Source organism: Chelonoidis abingdonii, chromosome 6 (assembly GCF_003597395.2).
Source record: "Chelonoidis abingdonii isolate Lonesome George chromosome 6, CheloAbing_2.0, whole genome shotgun sequence".
NCBI classification, from domain to species: Eukaryota; Metazoa; Chordata; order Testudines; family Testudinidae; genus Chelonoidis; species Chelonoidis abingdonii.
Genome location: NC_133774.1, coordinates 82517381 through 82544701, shown reverse-complemented (window position 1 = coordinate 82544701; position 27321 = coordinate 82517381). Strand labels below are relative to the sequence as shown.

The following is a 27321-nucleotide window of genomic DNA, read 5'->3' as shown; positions in this document are numbered from 1 at the left end:
ATTGTTGTACCAAAGGATCAAGTGAGAACAGGGGCTCCATTCTAAGTTTTTATACCTGCCCAGGTCTTACTGTTTGCGGCATTGAGGTACATAGGTTAATTATGCAATGTATAACTGGCCAACCTCAAGAAGGGCTTGTATTCAACTTGCAGGTAGCCAGACAAAGATACCATCAACTATATGGATTGACTGGGTGCAATGTTCAAAAGTTAAGATTTCAAGGAATGTTCTAGGCCAGTGATACTCAGACCTAAGTGGTTCAGGAGCCAAATTAGCAATCAACATTACCCAAAAAGTAGCATGAATTCATTGTTTCATTCACTATATATTCATATTTAAACAGTATGACGGGAATATTTAGTTATATTCTCCTAACAGCAAAACGACTAACCAAGCATTATTATTTTGTCAACCACAATTGGTTAATAACATAGTAAAAACATCCTGATTGGTTAATAATTAAAATCACATAGTGTTTTAATATGTGCTGCAAAGAGCAGCAGGAGATGCATTAAAGAGCCACTTGTGGCTCATGAGCCTCAGTTTGAGTATCACTGTTATAGGCATAATGGACAGAACTCTACTGATCTGGGACTGAAAAAAAATGAAAAACAGAAAGGGGGAATATGAAGGACAAAAATCCCCTGCAAGCTCTTGAGCATAACCATAGCTTCAAGCACCTCTTCAGTTGTTTATATATCAAAGAACTGGTTGATGATACCCAGCAAAACTTCCAAGTACAAGACCTCTGTTCATCCCAATAATTTAAAACGTTGGCACATTAAATTACTTCTCTCTCTGACAGAAAAAAGAATTGTGGCAGGAAAGGAAATATACAGGGGAGGTGGACACAGTCCCCCCATATGTGAGAAGTAATTGGGGGACCCTTGTATAGGGAAGGGGAAAAAGGTGGGCACAGAGCTCCTCACATGGGGTGATAGGGATAAATGAGTTCACACAGAGCCCCTGTGAAGAGAGAATAACAGGGGATTCTGAAATGGATGGAAGGGGGAACCACAAAGAACTCATGGTATGGAGGGCTGGGGAAGAGGGGCAGGACAGACTAGAGTTCTGAAGGGCAGAGTAGGGGCACACAGTCCCAGTCACAGAGGAAGGAGGGACCAAGATATGGAAGGAGGGAGGCATGAGGAAAAGTAAAGTAGAGGTGCATACAGCCCTGGGCACAATGTGGTGCCCAGGTATGAGAGGAGGAAATGGAGGGCACACCGAGAGCTTGTGGAGAGGTGGGAAAGAGATGGAGAAACGTAAGGAGCCCCTATTATGTTTAATGATCTCAGCCTACAGAAACGACAATGAATGTGGTCCCCTAGTGTGGAAGTAGAGAACTCTGTTTTTCTCCGACAATTGTTATAAATCCTAATATTGTTTGGATTCTTTTTGACCACTACTGCACAACAAACAGAGGGTTTCACTGAGCAGCCTACTGAGAAAACTCAGGGTCTTTTCCTTGACTAGGTACATTTAATTTAGAACTCAGTAATGTACATTAATCAGTTGTGTATTATTTTGCATTTGCAACACTGAATTCAGTCTGCTATTGTGCTGCCCATTCACCCAGATGTGTGTGTCTGGAGTTCTTCATGGCCTTCTCTAGTCTTGAAGGCACCAACTTCATCTGCAAGTTTTGTCACCTTGTGGCTTATGTCCCTTTCCAAAATATCAATATTAAAAGCTGCTTCTAATATAGAAGCACTATTAAGCTTTTATTGTGCAAAAAATTGAACAGTTTATTCCTTAACTAGATTTTAATCCATGACAAGTTTTAACTCAGAGTACTAGCAAAAGGAAGTTTGATCACAGTATGTCTTTACAAATGATGTTTCTTCTTCCTAAAGTAAAGGTTTTTATTCTGCTTCCTGCATGTTTTATGGAAGCTCTTTTCAGAGAGGGAGAGGGCAGGCTTGAGGACAACAGCAAACAAGCTTCAGGCCACTTTCCACACACCAACGCACATCCTTGCCTGCAACTTCAACAGTATTAGATGAGGTCTCCGAACTTCTGGATTCTGCTCAGGACCCAAAGAAACATCCCAGGCAATGAAGAATCCCTTTAGTCTGATCTCTTCAGGTACCCATTGCTCCTCTTCTCACCCCACCCAGCACCTGTTGTTCCTCCACTCTTTGGGAGAGGCCCAAAGGAAGGGAACAAGGAAGGTATCTCAACTCCACCAGCAGCAGTTATGTCCTAATACTACATGGGAATGTTTACCAGTAATGTATCTGGGGAACAGCAATTATGTGAGCTCCCTCACAGCACTGTAGGAGTATCATCATATTTAGGCATGAAAGAGGATATTCAACTGACATTACTATCAAAAGGGCAAAGCAAGTCAGCTGGGTGGCTGGGGGGAGGGAGAGAGAATGGGACAAAAAACAAAACCCCACTATCCTCTCATTAACTTTCAGTTTTATAAATATTAGGTAAAAAATTTCAAATAGAATTTTCAAGTTGACCATTTATCTTTAAGTGAAGGAAGGGTCTTTGACACATCTAAAATACAACTATATAATCATAGTTATTCAGGGATGATCTCTTCTTAAATTAAAAGATTAGCTATTTATCCTAAATCTCCCATTTGTTTATACAATCTTACTACAGTTCCTCAAGTTGCTACCACACTGGTCACTAGTTTATTTTCCATAAAAAGAGCAGCAAGAAAATATCAGCAGTTGCAGCCTGTTAACAGGTTGCTTTAGATGCACCAAGCATTTTTCTTAAACAAGAGAGGGAGAGAAGAAATCTTTTAGGAAAAGAAATTGGCACCCCTCATGGCTACTGAGCAAGAAGGCTCTGGTATCAAAAAAAAGACACCCACTTCCATCTGTGGCTGGCCAGGAAATTGTAATGCCCACTCTATCAAGCACAGACCTGGCCAGAATGATCCACACGTTCATGACCACCAGGCTTGATTGCAACTCTAATACTGACGCTGTGAAGAATGTGGGAAATTTCTGTAATACATACGTTTAATAAGAAGTATGACAGTTTCCCTACTCACTTTTATATTGTTACCTACTAGGCCTGAATTGGTTAATTTCTTTCCTAGTCTGTGGAACTCTTTGCCAGAGGACCTTGTGAAGGCCAAGACTATAACGGGGTTCAAAAACGAACTAGATAAGTTCATGGAAGACAGGTGAACCAACGGCTTTTAGCCAGGATGGGCAGGGATAGTGTCCCTAGTGTCCCTAGCCTCTGTTTGTCAGAAGCTGGGAATGAACGACAGGGGATCGATCACTTGATGATTCTCTGTTCTGGTCATTCCCTCTGACAGTGGCCAATGCCAGGTGCCTCAGAAGACAGAATACTGGGCTAGATGGACCTTTGATCTGACCCAGTATGGTCACTTTTATGTTATGTTCTTATGCTTCCTGGGGCCTGGGACCAGGGCACCAGGCACATCAATTAGCATGAACTGAATTGTCAAGAATTGTCAACATTTGGAGTAACTCTAGCAAGACAAAGGAATATCAATGACCGGAAATTAACTTAACAACTGACAGCCACAGGAGGGAGAATGTGGGAAAACAGCTTGCCTGAAGACTGAAGGTGTGTGCAATGGGAGAGGCAGAATCCTGGATGCTTTGTCCATTGGCAGAATTACCTGAAACTCTTGTCCAGGCATACTAGCTTTCCTTTCACTTTCTAAATGAAGGACCCCAACCATACTGTATTCCAGTTGACTAATAAATGCTGGATTGCAGCACAGCATTTTCAAAACAAACATCTGCTGGCTGCATGACTCCCAGGAGGAGTAAGTCTCTAAGAGGTATCTAAACTTATTGGGACCTGTTAGAGAAGCAGCAAGAAACAGAGGTGCTGAAGTCAGTAACCCAGCCTCAGGATAGTGGAGCTGCAGGGCTCAACTTTGTACAAAAAGTGTAGGCTTACCACTAAACGAGAAAGATTGTATACAGGTCAGAGGCTAAGCATGCCCTGTGGATTCATGATGGAAGCCGCACAGCCCAGACAGAGCTGAAATGGCTGCATTAGCCATTCTACTCAGCAACACATCACCACTCTACAGTGCTGGTTCCCCTTTCAATGTCTCTATTCCAATATTCAGAACCCTCCCTGAGACTAACCCTAACTACCCGAGAGTAAGGCGACCGTCTTCACAGACCTGGACCCAGACTGTGCAACTCCAGAGTGATCAAGCAACCCAACACTTTCAGAATTAAATGTAAAATTAGTCTCTTCAGCTTGCTTTCCCTTAATAATTAGCACATCCCAATGTTTGCGCTGATCATGTACTTCTACATTGTTTAAATAAAAAGGGGGGGGGGAAGAGTCCACAGACACTACCATGATCAAGAATATGCAAATGTCTAGACAGATTCTTCTTGAGCCTTAGGTATTTTACAAGAAATATGGAACAAAAAAGGAACACTACCTTTAAGAAAGGTAAGATTATTTTATTTCAAACACCTCATCTTGAGAACCTGTAGCAATAAGTGTACAAAAATTGTATGAGTAAGAGAAGCATTTGAAAAAGAGTTACCAGACACCCTTTAGCTAAATAACTAAACATTTTACCCAGCGACAGAAACAAAAAGGACAAAGGGCATTAGATTCCCAACAGCAATGTCTTTATAGAAGCTCAGTTCCACCACTGACACAAGCTACTGGAAAGGGGATATGCCGAGATTTCTACTCTGAGGGCTTATCTACATTTAAAAAACTGCACTTTGGAACAGCTGCAGTGCTTCAGGGAACTATGCCAACAGGAGGGGTTCTCTTGTTGGTGCAGATACTCCACCTCCCCAAGAAGCTATACCTAAGTCAATGGGAGAATTCTATAGAGGGGTTAGGTCAGTTTAACTGTGTCACTCAGGAGTGGGGATTTTTCACACTCGTGGCGACAGTTGTACCAATCTAATTTCCTAGTGTAGACCAGACCTGAAATCATACATGGGGACTCTGTCTTTCCCATTAGCTCTCAAATTTGAATCTTCTTCACACACTCTGCCCCAAGTGCTGGAGAGCTTCCTGGCTGGTTCCAGGGAGGCAAGAAGGAAAAGGTCTCTTAGAGCAATTCTGCTCCCTTCTCAAACTGCTTTTTCGGTCCTCCTAACCAATGACTGAGGCCTGGTCTACAATAGGAATTTATTTTGTTATAGCTATGTCTCTCAGAAGCATGAGAAATCCACACTACAGAAACACAGTTATACAGAACTAAGCCCCAGACAGAACTAGGTTGACGGAAGAATTCTTCTGTAGACCTATGCACCGCCTCTCAGGGAGGTGGATTACCTACCTGTTAGCATCTGTTAGCGTCAACAGTGAGGAGCTACAGTGGTGCAGTTAGAGCACAGAAAACCCTAACCAGTGCATGTCTCTGCTACTTTTCAAGATTTCTCAAGCAATAGCATGAAACTGATGTTTATGACCATTTCAGTGCTGCTCAGAATTCTAAACTAAGAATATCAGCAAAAGCAGTGGAACTATCTGCAAACCTTCAGGAGATATCACTTCATTGGTTTACCCATTGCAGCAAAATCTAAGGGTTTTTTGTGCGTTATATTTCTAAATCTTATGATTAAGAAGGCCTAACCTTACGATTATGCGGATGCAAAATTGTCTTTCCCACGTGTGCAAAATAAACGACTAAGAGGCACGATATAGATCTCTGTTATCTTAATGGGATGCCAACGCTAAAGTTCAGTTGTGACAATATTGTTAACCATTTGACTGAACGGATGCATTGGCAACATTTAAATTTGCATCAGGAAAATCAATTAAGAGTTAAAGCCCACTCCATATTTAGACTCGGAAGGATTAGATTTTTAACAGTAAATGTCAGTAAACAATTTCACTGTACACGTACAACCAACAAAAAGTATTTAAATATATCTAAGTTCTCAAGTAGTGTTTTTCCCGCTTTGCCTATCCATAAATCATGAATATTGATTAAGGATATTTACTGGATAGTTGTATATTTTCACATGTGATGTTGACAATTTCTATTTTAACAGTTATAAAGATTTAACTTTGAATTTCAACATCTGTCATTAAATAAATTGTTTCAGCCCTCCCATAATTGCCCACAACTGAAAATTTAAAATCACTAAAAACAGAAAAAAATGATTAAAATAAATACTGATATTATCTGTCAAAATTATAATAGAATTCTGCAAAACCTACCCATATTTAAGTTAACTTTTTGCAGATTGGAGATGAAGAGATGCACTGCCTCCACACTGCCAGAATCTACTACTCGGAAGTGACAACACCCCCAAGCACCTACTATGCTTTGCAGGCTGCACTGCCAAGTTCTCGCCTTTCCTCCCACTCCATCAGCTTCGACAATACAACTAAGCATTCAGCATAAAAAAAAAAATATATGACTCATAGTGAAGTACACATATTGAGACCTTTCTTCATTTCTCATTAAATAAGTACGAAGCAGTACTGAACCAAGGATAGAAACACAAAGCAGATATTTGTATAAAATTCAGACCACCATTAGGTCTCAGAGAAAATAATCACTTCCTCTTTAAGGCAGTGTCTTGGGATTCATCTGACAGAGAATATCTCCTCTACAAGGAAAATAAGTGGCTATCAATGAAAATAAATTAATGAGCAATTCTTGATTGATTTGTTCCTCCTTTTTTTTTTAAACGAAGAACAAAGGCTATTGTCTACACTAGAGACCCTACAGCAGCATAGCTGTGGAGACACAGCTGTGCCACTGTAAGACCCCTCATGTAGACACTAAGCAGATGGGAGAGAGCTCTCCTGGCGACATAATTAAACCACCCCCAATAAGCAGCAAGTAGCTATGTCACCAGAAGAAAAACACCAACACTTATGTTGGCTAAATTTATGTCGCTGGGATGGTGTGGGAGGGGAGTCTCCCACTCCCCTGAGCGGCACAAATTTTGCCAGCATAAGTGGTAGTGTAGATAGCCAAAAATTCCAATATACAGCAGAAGGAAACATTAACTGTGAATAAAGGGGAAGAAAGTCCTTTCTAAAATATTTTAGGAGAGGTTAAGAAAAAACAAAACATTAACTGCTGTCATGTAAGAAATCCTATTGTGACTAGTAAGAAAATAATTTGAGATTAGAATATTTGATACCATTGTTAAAACAGAGTTAGGTTAATTGTACAGATCAGACCTGGAAGTTTTTTAGTCAGTTATAAAACACAATTACAATCCAAAATAAAATTTCAGAGTTGAGATTAAACTTAAATTGAAATCCAAACCTCTTAAAGTATGGAAAGGCATAATTAAGACATACAAGTAACCACAGCTCTTCCCCAGTAGGGTAACAGCCTCCAATCTTTCCCTCCATGCTTACATTCTAAAATGACTTTTTGTAAAGCAATTTTTCAAATAGCATGAAGAAGTTTACTGCTAGAAGCTGTGCTCATCTTACATACGAAAAAGTCCTGCAGATATAGTGACCACTACATTAACATCCTCCCAACCAAGGCTTGGGGGGAGGGAACAGGAGGGGAAGGTGACTGAAGGGTAAAATAAAACGAAATACCTGGAGGGATTTTTAAATGGAAGGCTATGCTCATTTTGTGGGTGATGTATTAAAACGTTCACCAAAGAACACTGAAATCTATTGTAAAACCAAACAGATGTCAGATACTTTGCATTGCTTTGTCACCACACTAATGTTTGAACTCATTCAAGTGTTGTAATTGTCTGATCTATACTGAAGAGCAATGCATACACTAGCTTTATGTGTAAATGACCCTCATCTAACTGGTGGTCCTGGGAATCAGAGAGAGTGGGGAATACTGCTTTCAGTTATGTCATATGTCTAGCTAGGAACTTGTAAAGATGTTGCTCTAAGGATAGCATAAAAAAAGCTAAATTTGCCCAACCACCTAAAAGAAAGCTTTACCACTTAAAATCTGTATTTAAATAACTGGCTTAGACTTCTACCAATTCATTTTGGATACTTCTGTTCCAGCCATGAAACAGGATTAAGAAGAGTGTAAGAAATGGATTAGTAAATTCCTATGTCAGAGCAACATCTGTTTTTTTCAGACAGAGGGAAACAAACAAGAGCCAGATATGGCCTGCAATACCAGTGCACATGAAAATAGGCTTTCAGAACCTGAAAATCATGTGCACTTCATTAGATATAGCCAACCTAGGATGGAAATTTTACTATCTATTGTAATGGAATAGGCAAGGTATAATTGTTTTAAAGGAAGTGTGTGCGTGCGTCTCTCTCTCTCTCTCTCTCTGTGCATAAAATATATATTGCAAGCAGTCAACCCAGATAGTTAATTCCCTGGGATAATTCCTCAAGTCTGAAGATGTTCTCAAACACTGTATATGATATATTTCACCTTTTGAGACTAAATAGTGCAACATGTACCTGTCTGATCAGAAAGAAAGACTGTACTGTCTCTACCATGCTCTGGAACTAAACCCTGTGAAGAAAAGCTGATTTCCTGATAGAATTAAGTACAGTGTTACAAACATTAACTGATGCTTTTATACAGCTGAGACTAACCAAACTGAAGAAAATCTGGCAAAAGGTACCAAGCCACTGTTGCTTCTTTGGACCAGGCTTTCATAAACTATCCAGACATAGCTTCAACCTGCAGACCTAAGTGGAAGTGAACAGCCATTACTGAATACCTACAGAGATGCTAGAAAAAAAGAAAAAAAAAAAAAAAAAAAATTAAGGTATTTTCTACAAGTGTTATTAATTTAGATGTTGAGTATAAATCTTAAAGTTGGGAGTAACAAAAGATTTCCATGTAGACACAACAGTCTGGGATTGTTTTTAAAAAAATAAAAAATTGTAATAGCAGTAAGAGCAGATCCCCCCAAAAGTGGGTCAGAGTCTCCAAAATAAAAGTTAGCTGAGCATACAGGCAACCAGAAATGCAAATAAGTTGTTATAATTCTCTAAGAGATGCAGACAGAAACTTACAGGGATGGAGCAGATTTATAAGCTTTTGATAATGTCCTCTAAACTACTTAGAAGTATTGCTTTTTCAAAAGTTGGGTTTTAATATTAATTATCCCTCAAGTTTCCTAGCATGCTAGTAATGCTGCCAGTAGCATTCCTGGCAAAGTATGTCAATTTCCTTCTGTACTTGCCAATCCTGGTGCTAGGAGTGCTAATCCTACAGATCTAGCAACGGTTCCTATTTTCTTCATTTTGACCAAAATGTCAGTCTAACCTAATTCTGCTTGAGACAACTGATCCTGAACCTCTGGGGAGAAGCCTGAACTCCTGCTAGTATGATCTGAAGACTGTCCAGTAGATTCAGACATTCAAAACTGCCTGATGAACAGTAGCTTTTAAAGCAGTCTAAGTCTAATAAACGCCCAAAAGGACTGCCCACATGACTTCAGCAAGAGGCACACTACCCAGAAACATTCTTACTTTGTAAGTGGATGGGAAGGATCACAACCATCACAGTGGAACAAACCAATACTGAAAGCTGAGGCTCCACTGGTTATGATAAATTTTGGTATGAATGACATTGCTTCAGGCGACACTTGAAAGATTTTCCAAGATCTCAGGGACTTTGTAAGGGCTGGAAGAAAATCAAGTGCAAGATATTTTTGATATCTTCCCTGTCCCAACAAAAAAAAAAAAACAAAAAAAACCCAACAACAAAAACCACCACCAGGAGATACTGCAGGTAGGTTGTTAGTCATGCAAGTACTGTACAGTAGAGTTTTGGTTTCATTGACCCTCTTATATATGGCTTCCATTTCAGTAGAAGGCAAACCAAACTTCTGAGTGACAGACTAGCTAAACTAGTCAGGAAGGTGTTAAACAGAGCAAAATACACAAAACACAACTGTCTCAAGGTATCATTGTGTCAGTTCAGATGCACAGGACCTAAAATGTTGATAGACTGATGTTAGGGTCAGTTACAGACCACCAGATCAGAATAGAGAACAGGACAAACAGCTCTTTCAAGTTCTGTAACAGTACAAAAAGAAAAACTAACCTACATTATCAGGAGGATTTCAGCCTGGGGTACACATGCTAGAGTTCTCATGCTGCTACTCCTTGGAGTTGCTTAAAAAATTAACAAGCTAGTAAACCCAACTCAGGGTAATTCTTCATCAGACTTCACTATGATAGAGAATGATGAACTAAATACGAAATTATAAAGTAGCAATAGCCAGGGATCACAACCTAACTACATTTATGTGCCAATAGAATATAGTCTGAATCAGTATTTTCTATATTTGGCAGTTTGAAAAGGCCAATTTCCTGATGCTGAAAGGAATTGTGAGTAAAAGTTTAAATAAAACCATGTGAATGATAATAGGAAGTTGTATAAATCCACAATTCCAGTGTCACTAAAGAAGGCTTCTTTGGTTAAAAAGAGAAGTTGAAGGACTAGAACTTTCACTCAAGAGTTTTAGTAGCCACTGAGATTGATGACCAATGGAAACAATAAATGGGTGTGGGGGGGGGGGGACAGAGAAGGAACCCATATTACGAAAACCAAGAGTGCTAACAAGAACACAGACTTTTAAAACTCATCGGTGCCTCTAGGAATTCTTATTTTATTGAGAAATTGAAGCAACACAAAACGCTGCTGGCCAATTACATCATTCAAAAGCCACCAACACTTCCTAACCATGTGTCTGGTGATTGCTTCATTATTTACAGAGTCCCCAGTACCAAACTATCCTTTCAAAACAAACGTATTGTTTCACAGGAATCTGAGCTCCTCTTCATAAACAATGCTTTTAATACCCAAAGGCATTAAGGTAAAGCTCAATTCTCAACAGCTACAAATAAAACTGGGATGGTTTGACCATGTGACTTAATGCTTTATAAAGTCAAAACTATTGAGTGTAGTTAGAGGATTTCACCTGACATATGTTCTTTACACATAGGTTTTAAGCCAAATGACTTGCACCAGGAACATTGCTAAACATTACAATTCATGTTGCTGGTCTCAGTTGTAATTAGTTTCTCCTCATTTTAAGTGAAAGTGTAATGTGATACTACAACAATATTATCTCAGTCTCCTGAGCAGTCAGAAAGAAGTAGAGCAAAATCCACTAACTGATAAAAGCAAATGCACAGAGTTGTCTGCAGTGACAGTGGACACCGTACCCAAATAAAAGTGATCTTTTAAGAGCCACACTGTTCTTCATATTTGGCTCAATGAACATTAAAAGGTTTCCTTTCATCCAGGATATTAACTAAGAGATGAGGTTTAGCAGCCACAGGACCAAAATCTTGGTTTTAGGCTACAATTTCCTCCCTACAACTACTTATTTAAAATACACTAGCAGACTTTTTACTTTGTCTTTTGACCTCAGTTTCCATTGATTTAAAGATATTAACTTTGTGACATAAAGAACAACACTACTTTAAACTGACAGGAAACATTGCTTTGACTAAAATGAAGTGATTTTAAAATAGGCAGAGACATAAGAGCAATTATAAATTTAACACTTCAAATTTAAGTCAATTGACAGATCAACCAGCTACCATCTCTGCAATCAGCAAATATTTTTCAGCCCACAATTCAATACCATTTTTAATAAAATGAGTATTAAGGATCCTCTTGTTTTAGAAACATAGGATACTTTACACTTAGTAGCCACTTTTGTTTAATTATTTCTAAAAGGAAAACAGTGATCAGTTTTTTAGAAGTACTGCTGGGAAAAAATGCGAATGGATATTTAGTAAGTTTTCATCAAGCTCCTGAAACGGTGGTCGCACAGTTATTCAAGAACCTTGGCTCAAATGTTAAGTCAGTTGCTATTCATCCTAGTGGGATATCCAGACAAATTGCTACTCAGACAGTGGGTCTTATAAGATGATAGTGCTGATGGTGAGGAAGAGTAATACAGGAGGCACCTAAGTCTTAAATAAGGAAAACTGCCCATTTAAATGCTCATTAGCAGATCCAACCAACCAACCGAGATGATAAAGGATTTTCCCTTCAGTCTGGATACCATCTGTTTCTCTCCTACACAGAAAAGGATGTAACAGTTCTCTCATATAAAAAGGTAAAGTAGAAAATGAGTGATAATCTAGAATGAAACAGCACACACTTAGAAGTCTGTCCTCCATGCTGTGCACTTCATCAAAAGTTATTCTGAAGCTGAATATCTCCAGTTGTAATTCCTTGTGAAAGCACTATGCGCTTAAAGAAAAAAAAAAAAAAAAAAACACCCAGAAGAGATCATCCCAATGTTTAAAAAATTAGAGTTGGGAAGAAGAGGTAGATATATTTCATAAGGAATGGGGAGCTGATTGGGAGGCAGCTGAACAGAGAAAGAATCCAGAGGTGGTGGTAATAGACTGTGGCCCTTCAAAAAAGTAAAAGGAAGTGAGATTAAGTGTCATTTACCTGAAGATACCATCTTTGCCAGTTCCTTACTCCTGGGTCTTGGTGCCTTAGGAAAAGTCTGTCATTCATGCACTAAACTCTAGAATGTGATTCTTCAGTGCAGTGGCAGAGTATGACCAAAACCCAGTGTCATGGTTTGGCTTCCCATCACTTCCCATGCCCTCTGAACATTTCTTCTTTATTACAGTCAGCAGAGGAGCTCTTACTAGAGACTGTGCTTCTTCAGCCATTGCTCCAGCTTGTCAGAGTTCCAGGTGAACTCTGTTATTTTTTAACTGTCCTTTATCATCCCTTCTAGTCAAGTCTCAAACAGCTATACTAAACAGAGGCCAAAGCTTTTGAGTGCATATCGGTGGTGTTTTGACACCTATTCTCCCCCTCAATACACAGTACAGAAACATTTTTGTTGCTTTCCACCTAACTTCTTGTTTTTTTTTCAGGGTGTTCCCCCTCCCACACACACCAGGTTGTGGTTTTGTTTTGGGGGCCTCAAATGCCCTACTTAGCTTCTTGGACTGGGCTTCTTGGACTGGATGGGGGAGGGGAAAGAGTGTGGTCCTCTGCCAAGTGTACCCCCTCACAGTAAATTATGCTGATCTTCATGATATGATCCTTCCCTTCATGCTTTGATCAGCAGTGAAACAGCTGATGCTGACATATCACTGGGTATCAGAGTCAAGATGAATACAAGAACAGACCTCTCAGTGCTGTTGTTTCAGGCTCAGACAGATATCACTGCATTATTTAGTCTTCAAAACAGGAACTGAGTAAATTTTCACAGCCACAGTCACAAAACACTTTTCCCTATGCAATCTTAGATCTGGGAGAACAAAGTGGCAGCTCAAAAGAGGCGGTGAGACACAACACTGCTATATACTCTCCTTACTCCTAATTAAAGCCTGACCTGTTCTCTGTACACCAGTATCAGGTATGCCAGCTCAGTAACTATCAAAGCATTTGGCACAAAAATTCCTGGACGGTCCAGTATGCGAGTAACTTCTCTTCTTTTGCAAGTACTGTGTAGCATTTAAAAAAAAAAAAAAAAGGAAGACTGCTTAGAACAGGGGTCGGCATGGTGTGCCGAGTCTTCATTTATTCACTCTGATTTAAGGTTTTGCGTGCCAGTAATACATGTTAACGTTTTTAGAAGGTCTCTTTCTATAAAAGTCTATAATATATAACTAAACTATTGTTGTATGTAAAGTAAATAAGGCTTTTAAAATGTTTCAGAAGCTTAGTTTAAATTTAAATTAAAATGCAGAACTCTCTGCCAGGACCTGGGCAGTGTGAATGCCACTGAAAATCAGCTTGCGTGCCGCCTTCGGCACCCGTGCCATAGGTTGCCTATCCCTGATTTAGAAGCTTCAAACCTCATCACCTAATGCTCTAGAGAGAGAGAGAGAGATCAGCAAAACCTCCAAGCCTTGCTTGAGGCACCCAAGGGAGATTTTTTTGTAAGTCAGCATACAGCCAGGCTGAAAAGTTTCAAAGGCCAAAAGCTCTGAAACTGATGCATCAGGACTTGGTACCAGTAAAGCCCACATCAGCACAGACCTCCCTTCCATGTCCCCATAATCCCAATTGTCTAATTGACACACTGAAATGCCCAGCATTAACATTGAGTTCAAGGACTCTTATGCATCTGCTTAGACACTTGGAGTCTGTGGCAGGAACTCAAGATAATTGAATGAAGCACAGCCTTCTTACAAGAGGCTCACACATCAAGGAATCCTAATTTCACTCTCCTGCATTCTCAAGCTTGGAGTGCAAGAGAGAACAAACAATTCAGGTCTCACTGGATGTTCCAGGGGAGAGTTAGGCTCTCTCCATGCAGTTAGAATTCTTTTTTTTGCCTCCACTGATGTTCAGTTTTTTGGGGGGAGGGTTTTTGTTGGGGGGGGGGGAGAATTCAGCATAAAAAGCTCTAGCCTCAACCCCAACATGCCAGTCCCTCTTACACTGATGCTTCACAAACCACTTTCAAGGCTCCCCCTTGAATAGGGACAGGCTGAAGATAGTAACTCACCCTATTTGGACTTAAATGAATCGGAGGATCCTGATGTTAAATACATCCCTACCTGTAGGTGAATAGAGACCTTGACTTTACAAGGGAGGACCTCATCCTCCACCAAACCTCTCCCCAAATTCTTACCAAAAGTTGCCCAAGATGATTGTTGACACCAACATAATAATCTATAAAGGGCCATAAATGAGGGACCCAGGAATCCCTATGAAATATGAATTGTGCCCTTACACCCATTTTGAATCAGGTGGTGAGAAAGTGTGACTGACTTCTCCCACATCTGCCTCAGTCCTGAAGGAAGACAGAGGGGAGAGAAATAAAGCCTATGTGGTCAAAAGTCAGGCTGAGCTTTGTAAGAAAACCCCTATCCTGGTCAATTCTCTCATTCTCAAAGGCACACACCTGGCTCATCTTGAGGAATGGGCAATATTGGATACTATATATGGTGACAATGGACACACCCTCACCAGTGAATGCTCAAAGGTCTGCAACACTTGGGTCCCTAGAAAAGTTCAAGAGAAACTGGGTATCCACCTTAGATCAGAAAAAGGCTGTTTGGGGAGCATGTAGTGTTTTTACAAGAGGAAGACAAACATAGCATTGAATTTTCTAAGGCCTGCATCTCACCCCAGAGGTCCTTCCTTCCAGAGCGGGATACGATAGATTTTGCATTAACTGGCTTCCAGTGTTTACTGAGCCTTTAGTCAACACCATTACCTGGACCTTATTCTCAGCAGCAGACTGGAAGCCTTTTACTCCTGATAGTCCCCACTCAACTCAGACACACAGACATTAGGTTTCAGAAAGCCATCCTGACTGCATGCATTTCACTCCCCTCTCTCCGACCATATCTCCCTCTCAACACAAAACAAAAAAAAAAAAAACACAAGGTTTGTGTGTTTATCAATGCCAGGAAGAATTGCTGCAGGGAAATCCAATCTGACCTGGCAAAGAGAAATCAAGGCAGTGCCACCAGGTGAAAGACAAAAGGGGATTTACTTTAGATATTTCCTGACACACAGAGCTCAGGAAACTGTATCAAGTATCTAGTCAAAAAAGTTCAAGGTCATTACCCCAAGAACCATCACCCCTCTTCTGGATATAAGAGAATAACTGTGCACCCTCTGGACTTTGAAGATGCTTACACGCAGATACAGATACTTCCTAAAACAGTAGGATTTGCTGTAAGGAGAACAGCACTGCCAGTTATATCTTGCCTTTTAAGCTGACATAAGCTCTGCATTTTTTTTTTTATTAGATGCACTCTTATCCTGTGTAGATACTTGGACAATAGAGGAATTGTAGACAACACTCTGGTGAATGCTGAAACATCAATCTATCTCCGCAGGGGTGCTGGAATTGTTAGAATTCAAGACCAACTGCTGGGATTCTGGTAATTATGGGTAGGGCTCCATATCTGTCACAGAGGCTGAGGAAGTCATAGATTCTGTGACTTTCTGCAACCACCATAACTTCTGCAGTGGCCAGTATGGCTAGCCCCAGGGCCAGCTCATCAGGTGGCCCTGGGGACAGCCACACTGGTGGCTATTGGAGCTGTCATGAGACCAGCCGCACCAGTGGCTGCTCAGGTGGCCTCAGGCAGCTGGTTCTGGATACTGCCCAAGCAGCAGCCGGTGTGGCTGGACCTGGGGACTGCCTAAGTTGGCCCCAGGACACGTCCTTCCCTGCAACCCGAGCAGCGCCTCTCTCAGCAACAGCTCCCTGAAGAGACCTCCCAGAGTAGCGGCCCCCTCAGCTAAAATTTAGTCAGGGATTTTTATAGTACAAGTCATGGTCAGGTCACGGGCTTTTATTAAAAAATACCCATGACTAAATCGTAGCCTTAATTATTGGAATACAAAGCCTTCCAAGTAGTTTCTATGGCAGATCACTATTAAAAGTTTTTGAAGTGGACTTTGAGGTCCTAATGGAAGAAAACAGTACAAGGACTTTCACACCACATCTGGCTAACAGACTCTAAGCCTCTTTAGCATGGTAGGAGACAAGAGGCAATATTTAATTTGAAATCCATTCCTAAGACATCTCTCATCCAGACTGTAGTGATGACAGATTTGTCCATCATGAGAAGAACTATGAATACAGAACACCACACACTGAGAACATGGTCTATCCAGAAACAGTAGTTGCACATCAGATGTCCTGAAAATGCAAGCAGTCTAAGAACCTTTAGAGACCTAGTATTACAAAAGGTGGTCTGGTTCAAGTAAACACACAGAGAGACACCAAGTCGCACCTCTTGGCAGCCCTGCAGGCACAGGAAAGAGCTTTATTTTATAAGATGTTCCAAGCTGCCACATACATGGCAGAGAAGATCATCATGCAATTGATATTACCGTTTCTTACTGGTGGTCCATAGATAAGAAAAAGAGTCAGCACAGCTTTGACTAGTCAGGGATACCAGAGATGAGTTTCTTTACTACTCATTGCTACAAGTTGCCAATCGTCTCACGGGATGAAGGAGACCACATTAGCAAAGAATGTCTTCACCTATATATTTCCTTTCCACCAGCCCAACTCACAGCATAGATCCTAAAATACTCAGTAGATAAAAAAAAACCTCAGTGACCATATACCGACCGGCCCAGACAGATTTTCAACTGTTACAGACAGCTAAAGGCAATCCCATCAACCTGAGAATTTGGGCTCAGATCCCTCAACTAGGGTATTAGCCCAGCCCAGGGACTCTCTCTCCATGACAAGATAGAGATCATTAAGCATAAAAAGGGAGAGATAGCTCCGTGATTTGAGCATTGCCCTGCTGAACCCAGGGTTGTGAGCTCAATCCTTGAGGGGCCATTTAGGGATCTGGGGCAAAAATCAGTACTTGGTCCCACTAGTGAAGGCAGGGGACTGGACTCGATGACCTTCAAGGTCCCTTCCAGTTCTATGAGATAGGTATATCATCATATGTTAATTTTCAAAAGTGTTTAAATAACCTGGAAGCCTAAATTCTCCCACTGATGTTCAGTGGCACTTAGGTATTTTTGAAAATGTTACCCGCCAACTCCAAGACTACTGCCATTTTCAAGGTCATCTTCCATACGAACCTGTAACACCAAAGAGAGAAGGTTTGCAGGGAGGTACCATCAGGCCCAAGGGGACTCCTACTTCAGGGGTTCTCAACCTTCTTCTTTCTGAACATCCTCTCTTCCCCTAATATGCTATAAAAACTCCATGGCCCAGCTGTGCCACAAACAATTGTTCTTCTGCATATAAAAGCCAGGGCAAGCATTAGGGAGGTAGCAAGCAGGGCAATTCCCCAGGGCCCAATGACACAGGGAGCCCCGTGAAGCTAAATTGCATAGGCTTCAGCCCCATGTGATGGGGCTTTGGCTTTCTGATCTAGGACCCAGCAAGTCCAATACCAGCCCCGCTTGCCAGACCCCCTGAAACCTGCTCACAGCCCCCAGGACCCAGATTGAGAACAACTGCTCTACTTGGCTCACAAAGACTGCTGGTTCTCTACCTGCAATCCCAACTGAAAGTCTAACTGCATCTCAGTTTGATGGCTATTACAGACTAACCAGAGACAGACCAACACTTTAGCAACCCCAGCCATCAAGTTAATATAGGGATTGACATTTTTGCTGTTTTTAACAAAACTTCCTATGCCATCAGATTATTAATGTGATCCTGAAAACGTTGATGAAAGTTTATATTGCTCCATTCAGTCCCTCAAACTCAGGTTTCTTCTATGAAGGTCAGTTTTCTGGTGATAGAAACTTTACGGTCTTAGTTTCTCTCAATCTGAGCTATTTACCAATTTACCTTATGCCAGATTATAGGATAAGAAAATGGGGCAGACTCATCCAAAATGCCTCTCCAGAGGCAGTGTTGGAAATACATATTAACTTGTGTTTTTAAAAAAAAAAAAAAAACAAAAAAAACTAAAGTGGTACTTCTTCCATGCTTTACCAACAAAGTAAGTTCTACCAATGTGAGACATCACTCATAGAAGATTGAGTGGATATCCAAAAATACATGTTCTCTTGTCTCAGGTTCCCTTCACTGGAGTCCAAATACATACATGGCCTTTATGGAGTGGACTTCCTCAGGGTATCATATGAACCCCTGAGCTGCTTCTGCTTCACTTCCCTTTGAGGGAGCTCAGATGCACTACTTGACCCTGTGGATAGGTCTATGCCACAATTAAACACACAAAGGTTAGCGAATGTCGGCTAACTTGAGCCAGCCACAGGAGTTTAATTGAGGTGCAGCCATAGCGTGTTAGGCTCCCTTCTTGAGTAGGGTTAGAAAAAAGAGGGGAAATAGTCTGTCAAGCCCACTAATCAGTGGTGCCAAAAAATTCTATTACAGCATATTGTGCAGATCTTCATACCATGAACTTCCCTCATTTGTTACACACTCTGATGAGCAGGAAGTCAACAATGTTGATATTTAACACCTTATGAGAGGTATCCTCATTAGCACCTATGAGATGACTGGAATAATTTGCACGCCTTAGAACTATTGTTTCAGGTTCTGCAAATACAGGCAGATGTGACTCATCCATTAGCCTTAAAATGTGACCCAAGTGTATCTCAGCGACCATAACAGCAGAGAGAGACCTTTTGTTAAAGAGTTAGATTGTGGAAAACAAGAAAAGAGAATGAAAAAGTTGCCTGTATTCTGTAGTGTTACATACCAGTTAAGCCCTGATAACCCTACTGTCTTATCCGTATTCTTTCCACACCCATCCCATTGATATTCCTAAGCTGACCATCTCTAAACAGATGTCTAATTGTACTTCACAGTGCAAGGATCCGGCTGGCCTGAAACTAGAAGGCCATTGTTAAGGCCCCTTTGAATTGTTTCAAAGATGTTTCCACACAAATGTCTCTAAAGTTTAGCTACATGGGCCTCTCAGTGCATTTAGAGCATTGTTGGCTTTGACTTCCAGAAGGGGATCTTGTTTCAAGCTCATTTTTCTTTTGAGATATCCCTCATGCTTACCATGCAGAAATGAGAATCCTACAGAGACAATGGCCCTGATTTTCATAGCATGCTACTCTCACAGTGCTGCAGCTGCACCAGTATATTTGTGCTGCTGTAGCATTTACTGACAACACTAAGAGCTTCTCTCATTGATGTAGGTACTCCATTTCCCTGAGAGGCAGTAGCTATGTTGACGGGAGAAGCTCTCCCATCAATGTAGCATTGATGCATCAGGAGTTTGGTCAGTATAACTGCATCACTTGAGGGGGTGGATTTTCCACCTCCCTGACTGACATTCATACCGACATAAGTTTGTAGTGTAGACTAGGGCTGAGAAGCAATAATGAACAGCAGCCCTAACACTGGCAGATCCAGCCACCCAAGGATTCCCCCCTGCATAAGGCAATCCTCAGGTGGGATAGAGCTGCTGTAGTGGCTATTGCCATAATTCCCAACAGAGAGGTATGGCTGGGGAAGAGGCACCACAGCCAGAAGCCCCTGAATCTGGCAGATCCCATTGTCAAAATGACCCCTACAGGATATTGGCAACCAGCAGGCTGCTTTAGTGTACACCAGAGACCAGGCTGGTACCTGACACCTCCAGGTGAATGTGAATATGGCTGGAAGTCATTTTTGCCTCCACTTCAAAATCTATACCAAAGATAATTTGGCCAAGCTGGTGAATCTTATGTAAAGAGGGGAATGTCACTGTCCAATTGTGCTTCCCTGATACTGTCACAATGCCAGATTCTCACTTATCCGCCCAACTGCCCCTCTGAATTTGTAGGCGTTTCCTTTCTCCTCTCCCCACACTATTTTCATTATAGGCATAATTTTGCTATCCTGTTGATCATCTTTAACTTCTTCTTTCCCCTTAGAGCTTTGCCCCTTAGCCAAAAGAAACAGAATAGAATGTTCAAAAAGCAGCATTTATTCTTGCTAGAGAGTAGAGAACGGTTATCAGGACAAGGTTTGGCTCACAAGCTACCAAGTTACTACTGCCTTCAAGGGTCAAACAAGGGGCACTAAGAAGCTGGGGCACTTCACGTGCTGCATTAAAAACTAAGTTATTTCTCATAAAGTTTTAAATATTAGGATGTTACACTACTGCTTCATCTACATTTAAAAGTTAGATCAAAATATAGCTACATTGCTCAGAGTACGGGAAAATTTCACACCGTAAGTACCGTAGTTAGGTTGACAGAAGAATCCTTCCATTGACCTAGCCACGTCTCACTGGGGGTTGGGTCACCCTAATTACCACCTATCAGAGTTAGTTTAACTACAGGGATGGAAAAAACCCTTCCATCGATGCAGAAGCATCTACACTATGGTGCTACAGTGGCACAGCTGTGCCAATGGAACATATACATAGATGAAGTTATAAATATAATTATGTACAGTCATGGTAATCCGTCACCTGCAATACTGTCTAGTTTTGAGTACCCTTAACTGGAGATGTTCAAGTCCTGGAAGAGGGGTAACCAAAAACTGTATTATAAGCATGATGAAGTCTTCAGCTTAGAATTTAGAACATCTCTCACAGCCATGTTCTTCAAGACCAAATTTCCCTCCCTCTTCCACTCCCCTTCTGCCCCTAGTGGCATATATGTAACAGAACCAGCTCTTACATGGTTTTAAAGAAAACCACAGAGAAAGTCAGACAACACCAAATGGATCCACAGAACAGAACTTCTCTGCAGTTTTCTTCTCACTCTTCCCGCCCACCCCCAAATAACCTCTCATTTCAATTCTAGACCTCTGTTCAACAGGGACTGGCACTTATGCTAAGCAGCATTTTAGCAATAGGAGAAATAACTTCACGGGTCTCATGCCTGTCCCTCTACATAACACCCTATAGTAACTCAAGTGGAAGAAACTGTTTTAAAGGATCAAGTCACTAATCAGATCAGCAAAGGACAGACTGATCCACCCAAAGTTGAGCTTGGCTATCTCACCCACCCTTTGACTGGTCTCTATCTGAGCACAAAAGCCTGACAAATTCAGCATGTGGCACCCTATATGTTCATTTCAATATGAGACCTGAAATACCAGGGTTTTGGAGTGGAGCCCGGAGCTGGAGTGCAGACCAGTAGGTTTTATGCCCAGAGCTGGAGCAGAGCAATTCAAAAATCTGATTGCTCCAAATCCCTGTGGAATACAACAGAAAGCAACTCATCCACGTGAAATTTACTAATTCCTAGCACTCACTCCCCCAGTGATGAGCTGTTTCCAACTTCAAACACCCCAAATTACATCAAGCCTCCGTTTCCATTAGAAGAAAGTTACGCTGATCAACTCAAGTATTATCCAGATGCCAAACCAGTACAACTGTTCAAACAAAACATATGAATTTTATACAACAAACAGTTTCAGGTACTACATTTTCCTCCGCTCCCTCAGTCACACAAATTATAAAACCACAAAAAAAAAGACTTTTAAAATGTGTCTTCCTCCACCCACTGAGTGATCTATACCAGAACCACACAAGCAAAAAAGGAAAGAATGAAAACGATACAAAGTATTATAAAATACAATAAACTAAACTAAGACAAGACAAGACTGTTTCCCTCCCTCATCTTTCAATTAGAAGTAACACACCAATACTGGCCTCAATGAGTATGTCTACACTGTAGCTGACATCAAGACTACTAGCGCAGTAGACAGACTCATGCTATTATGGTTCAAACCTGCACACTAAAAACAGCAGTGTGGACACTGATGCACAGGCAGACACTCAAGCTAGCCACCTAAACTTGGACTCCCCTGACCTCCTAGGTCTGTTGCACTGGTGGAGATAATGTCAACACTTAACACACTAGCTTAAGCCCCACTAGTACAAGTCTGTTTATCCAAACCAAGAGGCTTGCTCTCGGCTGTAGTGTAGACATACCCAGAAGGCACAATGACAATTTACATCAGCTACACTACTAAGTCTTTTTCATATCCATATATATATGAAGATAGTTATTTGAGAACCACAAGTTATAATTTTTAACTGTATTAGATTAATATAAGTTTTGTATTACAAAAAAGCTGGAGAACATCTTTCACTGATTGCATGTTCAAATGTGCAGATGTAATAAAAGCATTCTCTAGTAGTTTGAACCCATGACTGGAAGTCAGAAGCACCTGAAGTTGGGGGGTGAGGAGGAGGCAGCTGTTTATTTTCATAAGGTTAAAAAAAAAAAAAAAAAAAAACCCAACACAACAGACAACAGCTGAAATTGACAAAGCTATTTGTGTCATCTGTTTCTAAACTTGACACCCCAATGATTTAAGAAATGGCAGCATTGTGTGGCCTCCAGATGGGTATATAATAGAAATACCACAGCTACATGCTTCAGGAGATGTAAAGACAGAGGAATTAGATGCAGTTATACATAACAAACATGTATTTAGAAAGTCCAAATTCCTTTAATCAGGCAAACTACTTCTGTCAGACTTACCCTCACCGTTTCGTTTTTCAACTCTCTAAAACTAAGAATACTTCCCTACCTGACGGGAGAGTTGAGAGAATTTACTTGCTACTATCTATTAGGTGCTTTGAGGGTAAAGCACACTGAAGAGCTAAATATTATTCAATGTGCAGCATTCCAATTATAACAATTATCTTTTCATATATTTGTAATACCAGATTGTTCAAAATTAGAGGAAAAACACATATTACACTTACTTTTTCAAACACACAACTTATTTCTGTATCAAGTTTCTTTACACAGACACTTCTCTACACCAAGGAACACATCCATGACAAGTTTTAAAATTATTGTGTTTTTGTTTTTTTTTTAAAAAAAGCAAAGCATCAAAATAATAAGTGGTTAAGTTGTGAAGTACCATCTACCCTCATATACCCCTGCTGCCTCCCTGTCTCCCACCCCGGACCAAGATAACTCAGGTAGAGTTTTACTAAGCTTCCTAATAAAATAGGTTTGTTCATGATCCCTCAAACATGCAAAGTTTCACCCCAAAATGTAGCTTAAAGAAGTTGAAAAGCTCATGAAATCATAGGCTTAGAATTAAATTCCTTCTTCAATTGCTATTCTGTAAATCAAAGCTGTGAAATCCTGTCTAACCTCTGAGGTTCAAATTCTAAATCTTATGGTTTAAATTACCTTGGATTGTGATGCAAACAATATTTAAGCACTATCCCTCTTCCCATCCCCCCCAAAAAGCTTTTTTTCTCCACCCCACATGTTGGATCAATGCCAGATACTACACGCACACACAAAAACACACTCTATATGTTGTATACCTGAAAGAAACGAAAACAATGGTAAATGGCCACTCATGTTCCACATTAATATATAAACAGGATTCTAAGGGAGAGAAACATGAATGAGATAAGACAAGAAAGATGATAGAAACAACAGAAATGTTTAATTGCTACAGATCAGATAGAAAATACACAAACAAAATTAAATTTTATGAAGGAAACAAAAATATCACATTTCATACAAGTGTGTTAGCATTTACATTTGACACATGGAAACTTGACCATTTTTGGTGATACAGTGGTCTATTTAAGTGGCTCTAAATTCAACGTTTCAATAGGACTCAACAAACCTGCTCTGAACTGCATGAAACACAGCAGTTGCCTCTTCCCACTGCCGTGTCAAATGTTTGACCCTATCTATGTTTTATGAAGTTATGACTTGAGAATTACACCATATAATTTGTTCACCATGTGTGTTACTCCTACTAATCTTAGCAGGAGTTATGTAGTGCATGCAATGAGAATTTTTAAATTAAGTATTTAGAATTCAGAAGGAAGAAGATCAATGATGCAGACTATATGAGCTAGTGTTAAATACAATGCAGCATGAATTTAAAACAGGCTAAGCTCTAAATTAATTTAGGTGAAATTCTATTAGAAATATTTGAGAAAAGGAAATAGCTTTGTAGTATGCAGTAATCAGTAGTACAAAGGGAAAAAGTTATTGAAGACAAAACAATACTATTAAGCACAACTGCTAATACAAAGCATGAAAGCTAGGATGAAAAGAGGTCAGAACACACAAGTTTCCTTATTTTTAATCTCCAAAGAGTCTTAACAAAAAGTAATCTACTTTTGCCAAGTTTTACCTAGATCAGAAATAGTTTTTAATTAGTATTTAAAATTAAAAAAGAGTCTCTAACCCATGTCCACACACCAACCAAGCAGCAAGTTTCATTCACCAAGATATCATCATCTGAAGATATTCAGCTATTACAAAGCCAGAATGAGCCATTGCTATAATTTAGTCTGACCACAGTATAGACCAGACCATAGAACTTCCCTTGATTTCTGTTTGAACTGGAGTATCTCTTTTAGAAGAGCATATCTATGCACTATGCAGAAGCTTTAACTATAACGTCTCCAGCAACACACTGACTACTCCAAAAGGTGGCAGAAGCTTACAGTACTGAGTTTAAGTCTTGTTATATCTAGTACCCAATAGAATTTAAAGGAACTTGCAAAGAAGATAGACAAGGAAGAGACTCAGTTACAATAATGAAACTGACTTCTCCTTCCCTACCAAAACACCGTTAAATTCAAAATAAAGGGTAAAGAGTGTTCCAGGTGAGCTCTTCTATTTTTTGTGTAAGGAAGGAGAGAAGCAGCAGCTTTGATGATTTTACGACTCCCACTTGGGAAAGTGAATCGCTTACTTGTAATTACCTTTTCCCTATCTACCCGATCATAGATTATCCTCTCAGTTGCAATAAAATCATTACACGTATAGCTGTGACTACTTTCTACTGCTTGGTGTCCCAATTCCTCTGCACACCTTTATATAGTTGAGTGGCAAGTTATTGCTGTTTCCGTTTTCCTCCCAATACGGATCTACATCTATCTCAAGCTGACTCGTGGACAACAGGAACAGACACATGGGAGTGTGTGTGTGGGGGGGGGTCTTCTAGTTTTTCCGTTGGCCAAATTCAGACGGAGGGGGAGGCAAAGGCCTCCTATTTCAACCCAGCGGTCCCTGCTCAGCGCAGATCTGGGTTATCTGGTCCCCACGTGGGAAGAGAAAGGAAGCGGAGCTACTCTAAGCCTGGGCACAACCAGGGCTCTAAAGCACCGGGCAGATGAATGGAGATGCCCGAAGTCTCTTACCTTGTCCAGCTCATCGTGCAGCTCGGCCAGGCTGGGCCGGATTAGCTTCTCGCCCAGCTCGGCGGCCGTGTGCCGGTAGTGGTCTATCCTGGGCACGGCGTCCATGGTGTTGTGGCCGAAGGTGCGCAGGTAGTAGGTGTTGGTGTGAGTATCATAGTAGTAGTGGTGATGCCCGCCGCCGCCGCCCCCGGAGTGGAGGCTACCCTCGCTCAGCACCGTGTCGCCCCCGTTCTGGAAGTTGACACCGCCGCCCTCCAGGCCCCCGCCGTGCTCGGCCGGGCTCTCATCACCGGCCGATGGGTCCACAAAGTTCACCCGAAACCTGCCCTTGGCTTCCTCACTGCCCTTCGCCGCCGCGGCGCCCTGCCCGGCAGGTTTCTGGGGCTCGTCCGCCGCCGTCCGACCAGAGCCCTCCGCCACCAGGTCCACCTGGAAGCGGCTCTGGCTCGGACCCAGCGGTCTGCACAGCGCATCCCCGGCCGCTGCCGCCGGAGACAGCCCCGCTTCGGGCTCAGCGCCTGCAGCCGGCGCATCCCCTTCGCGAGCCGGCAAACGTGACGTTTCCTCAGCGCCTCCCCCCGCCGCTATCGCCTGCTCCTGCTGCTGCCGGGTAGAGCCGGACGGCGGCTGTTTCCCCTCCATATCTCCGGCTCAGACTGCAGCAAACGAGCGACAACCCCCGTTGCTTCTGAAACCCAAGCGACGGCTCAGCTGCTTTAAACGTCCAACCACCAGCCGCGCTGCCCCAGAGCACGCAACGCGCCGCGCCCGCCCCCCCTTGCCTCTCCCCTCCCCTCCCCTCCGCCGCAGCGCCAGGTGATGATGCTGCTGCTACTGCCGGGGCGACTCTTCTGTCTCGTCCGCCCGCAACAAGCTCCTGACCCCGGCGAGAGGGGCAGTAACCGCCGCCTTGCTGCGCGCTCCGCACCGGCACCCCGCGCGGGGCCAGCGACCCCCGTCCCCGACCAGGGTCCCGGCGGGGGAAACACGCGGTGCCCGCTCCCCACGGAGCCGCCCGACCTAAACCCAGAGCCGCCCTGACGCCGGCGCCCCGACACCCGAGCAAGGGCCCCACGCGCGGCACTGACACCCCGAACAGGAGGCGGAGCGGCGCTGGCTCAGATACGAGACACTGACAGCGCCGCGCTGCGAGCAGCTGGTAGAGCGGGCCGGGCTCAGCCAATCGCTGCACCGCGCCGCGGCTCGGGGCTGGGTCTTTAAAGCGACACGAGGCCGGGCTGGCGGCGGAAGTGGCTCCTTTCCAGTCCCTTCCCTCGGGGGCTGCTGGTGGCCCGCCCCCTGGGACTCCCTCGCCTTCAGCCCCAACGAGCCTGGCTCCGCTTCCCTTCCCGGAGCGGGTGCGGCAGCGGGGAGCGCCGCCTGTCTCGGAGGCTCCTCCTGCACCGTCCTGCCGGCCGCGTTGCGGCGGGAGGAAACACCCCGTTCTGGGGCGGATGCTAGCGCCGCTACTACTGCATCCGCCGCCTCCTCGGAGGGAGTGGGGAGGCTGCAGGCTGCGATCGCGCTGCCCCGGCGGTGGCACCCTGGGGCCTAGCGTCACACTCGCCCGCTCCGCTGGTTTGAAAATTATCAGCCCGCCGGCTCTGAGGCGGTAGCTAGCGGCGCGGCGGGAGATCTCGCGAGAAGAGCCGGAGGCGAAGCTCTTGGGGCGACGGGGCGGTGCGGGCTACCCGAGGCGGGAGGGGGCTGGAAGCTGCTCGAAGCAGGAGGCGTCGGGGGATGCTGAGCAGCAGGCGCCTGGGGGTTACGGTAATTAGTGCGGTTTTCCATTTTCACTCTACCCTTCCGCCTGTGGGGCGGGAGGGGTCCTCACAGGGGCAGCGCTAGGGATTTTGCCGCCCCACGCACGGCAGGCAGGCTGCCCCCGGCACTTTGCCTGCG

At 42.6% G+C, this 27321-nt stretch overlaps 1 protein-coding gene across 2 annotated transcripts in view; it reads right to left on the bottom strand.

The window, feature by feature from the left end:
- Positions 1–26140, bottom strand: part of SLC12A2 (solute carrier family 12 member 2) — a 112244-nt gene extending 86104 nt beyond the window's left edge. For both annotated transcript variants that reach the window (XM_032798546.2, XM_032798548.2), the window contains exon 1: positions 25420–26140. In XM_032798546.2, the coding sequence (XP_032654437.1) occupies positions 25420–26061 (642 nt within the window). In that variant the 5' untranslated portion in view covers positions 26062–26140. The remainder of the gene's footprint in view (positions 1–25419) is intronic.
- Positions 26141–27321: the final 1181 nt, after the last annotated feature.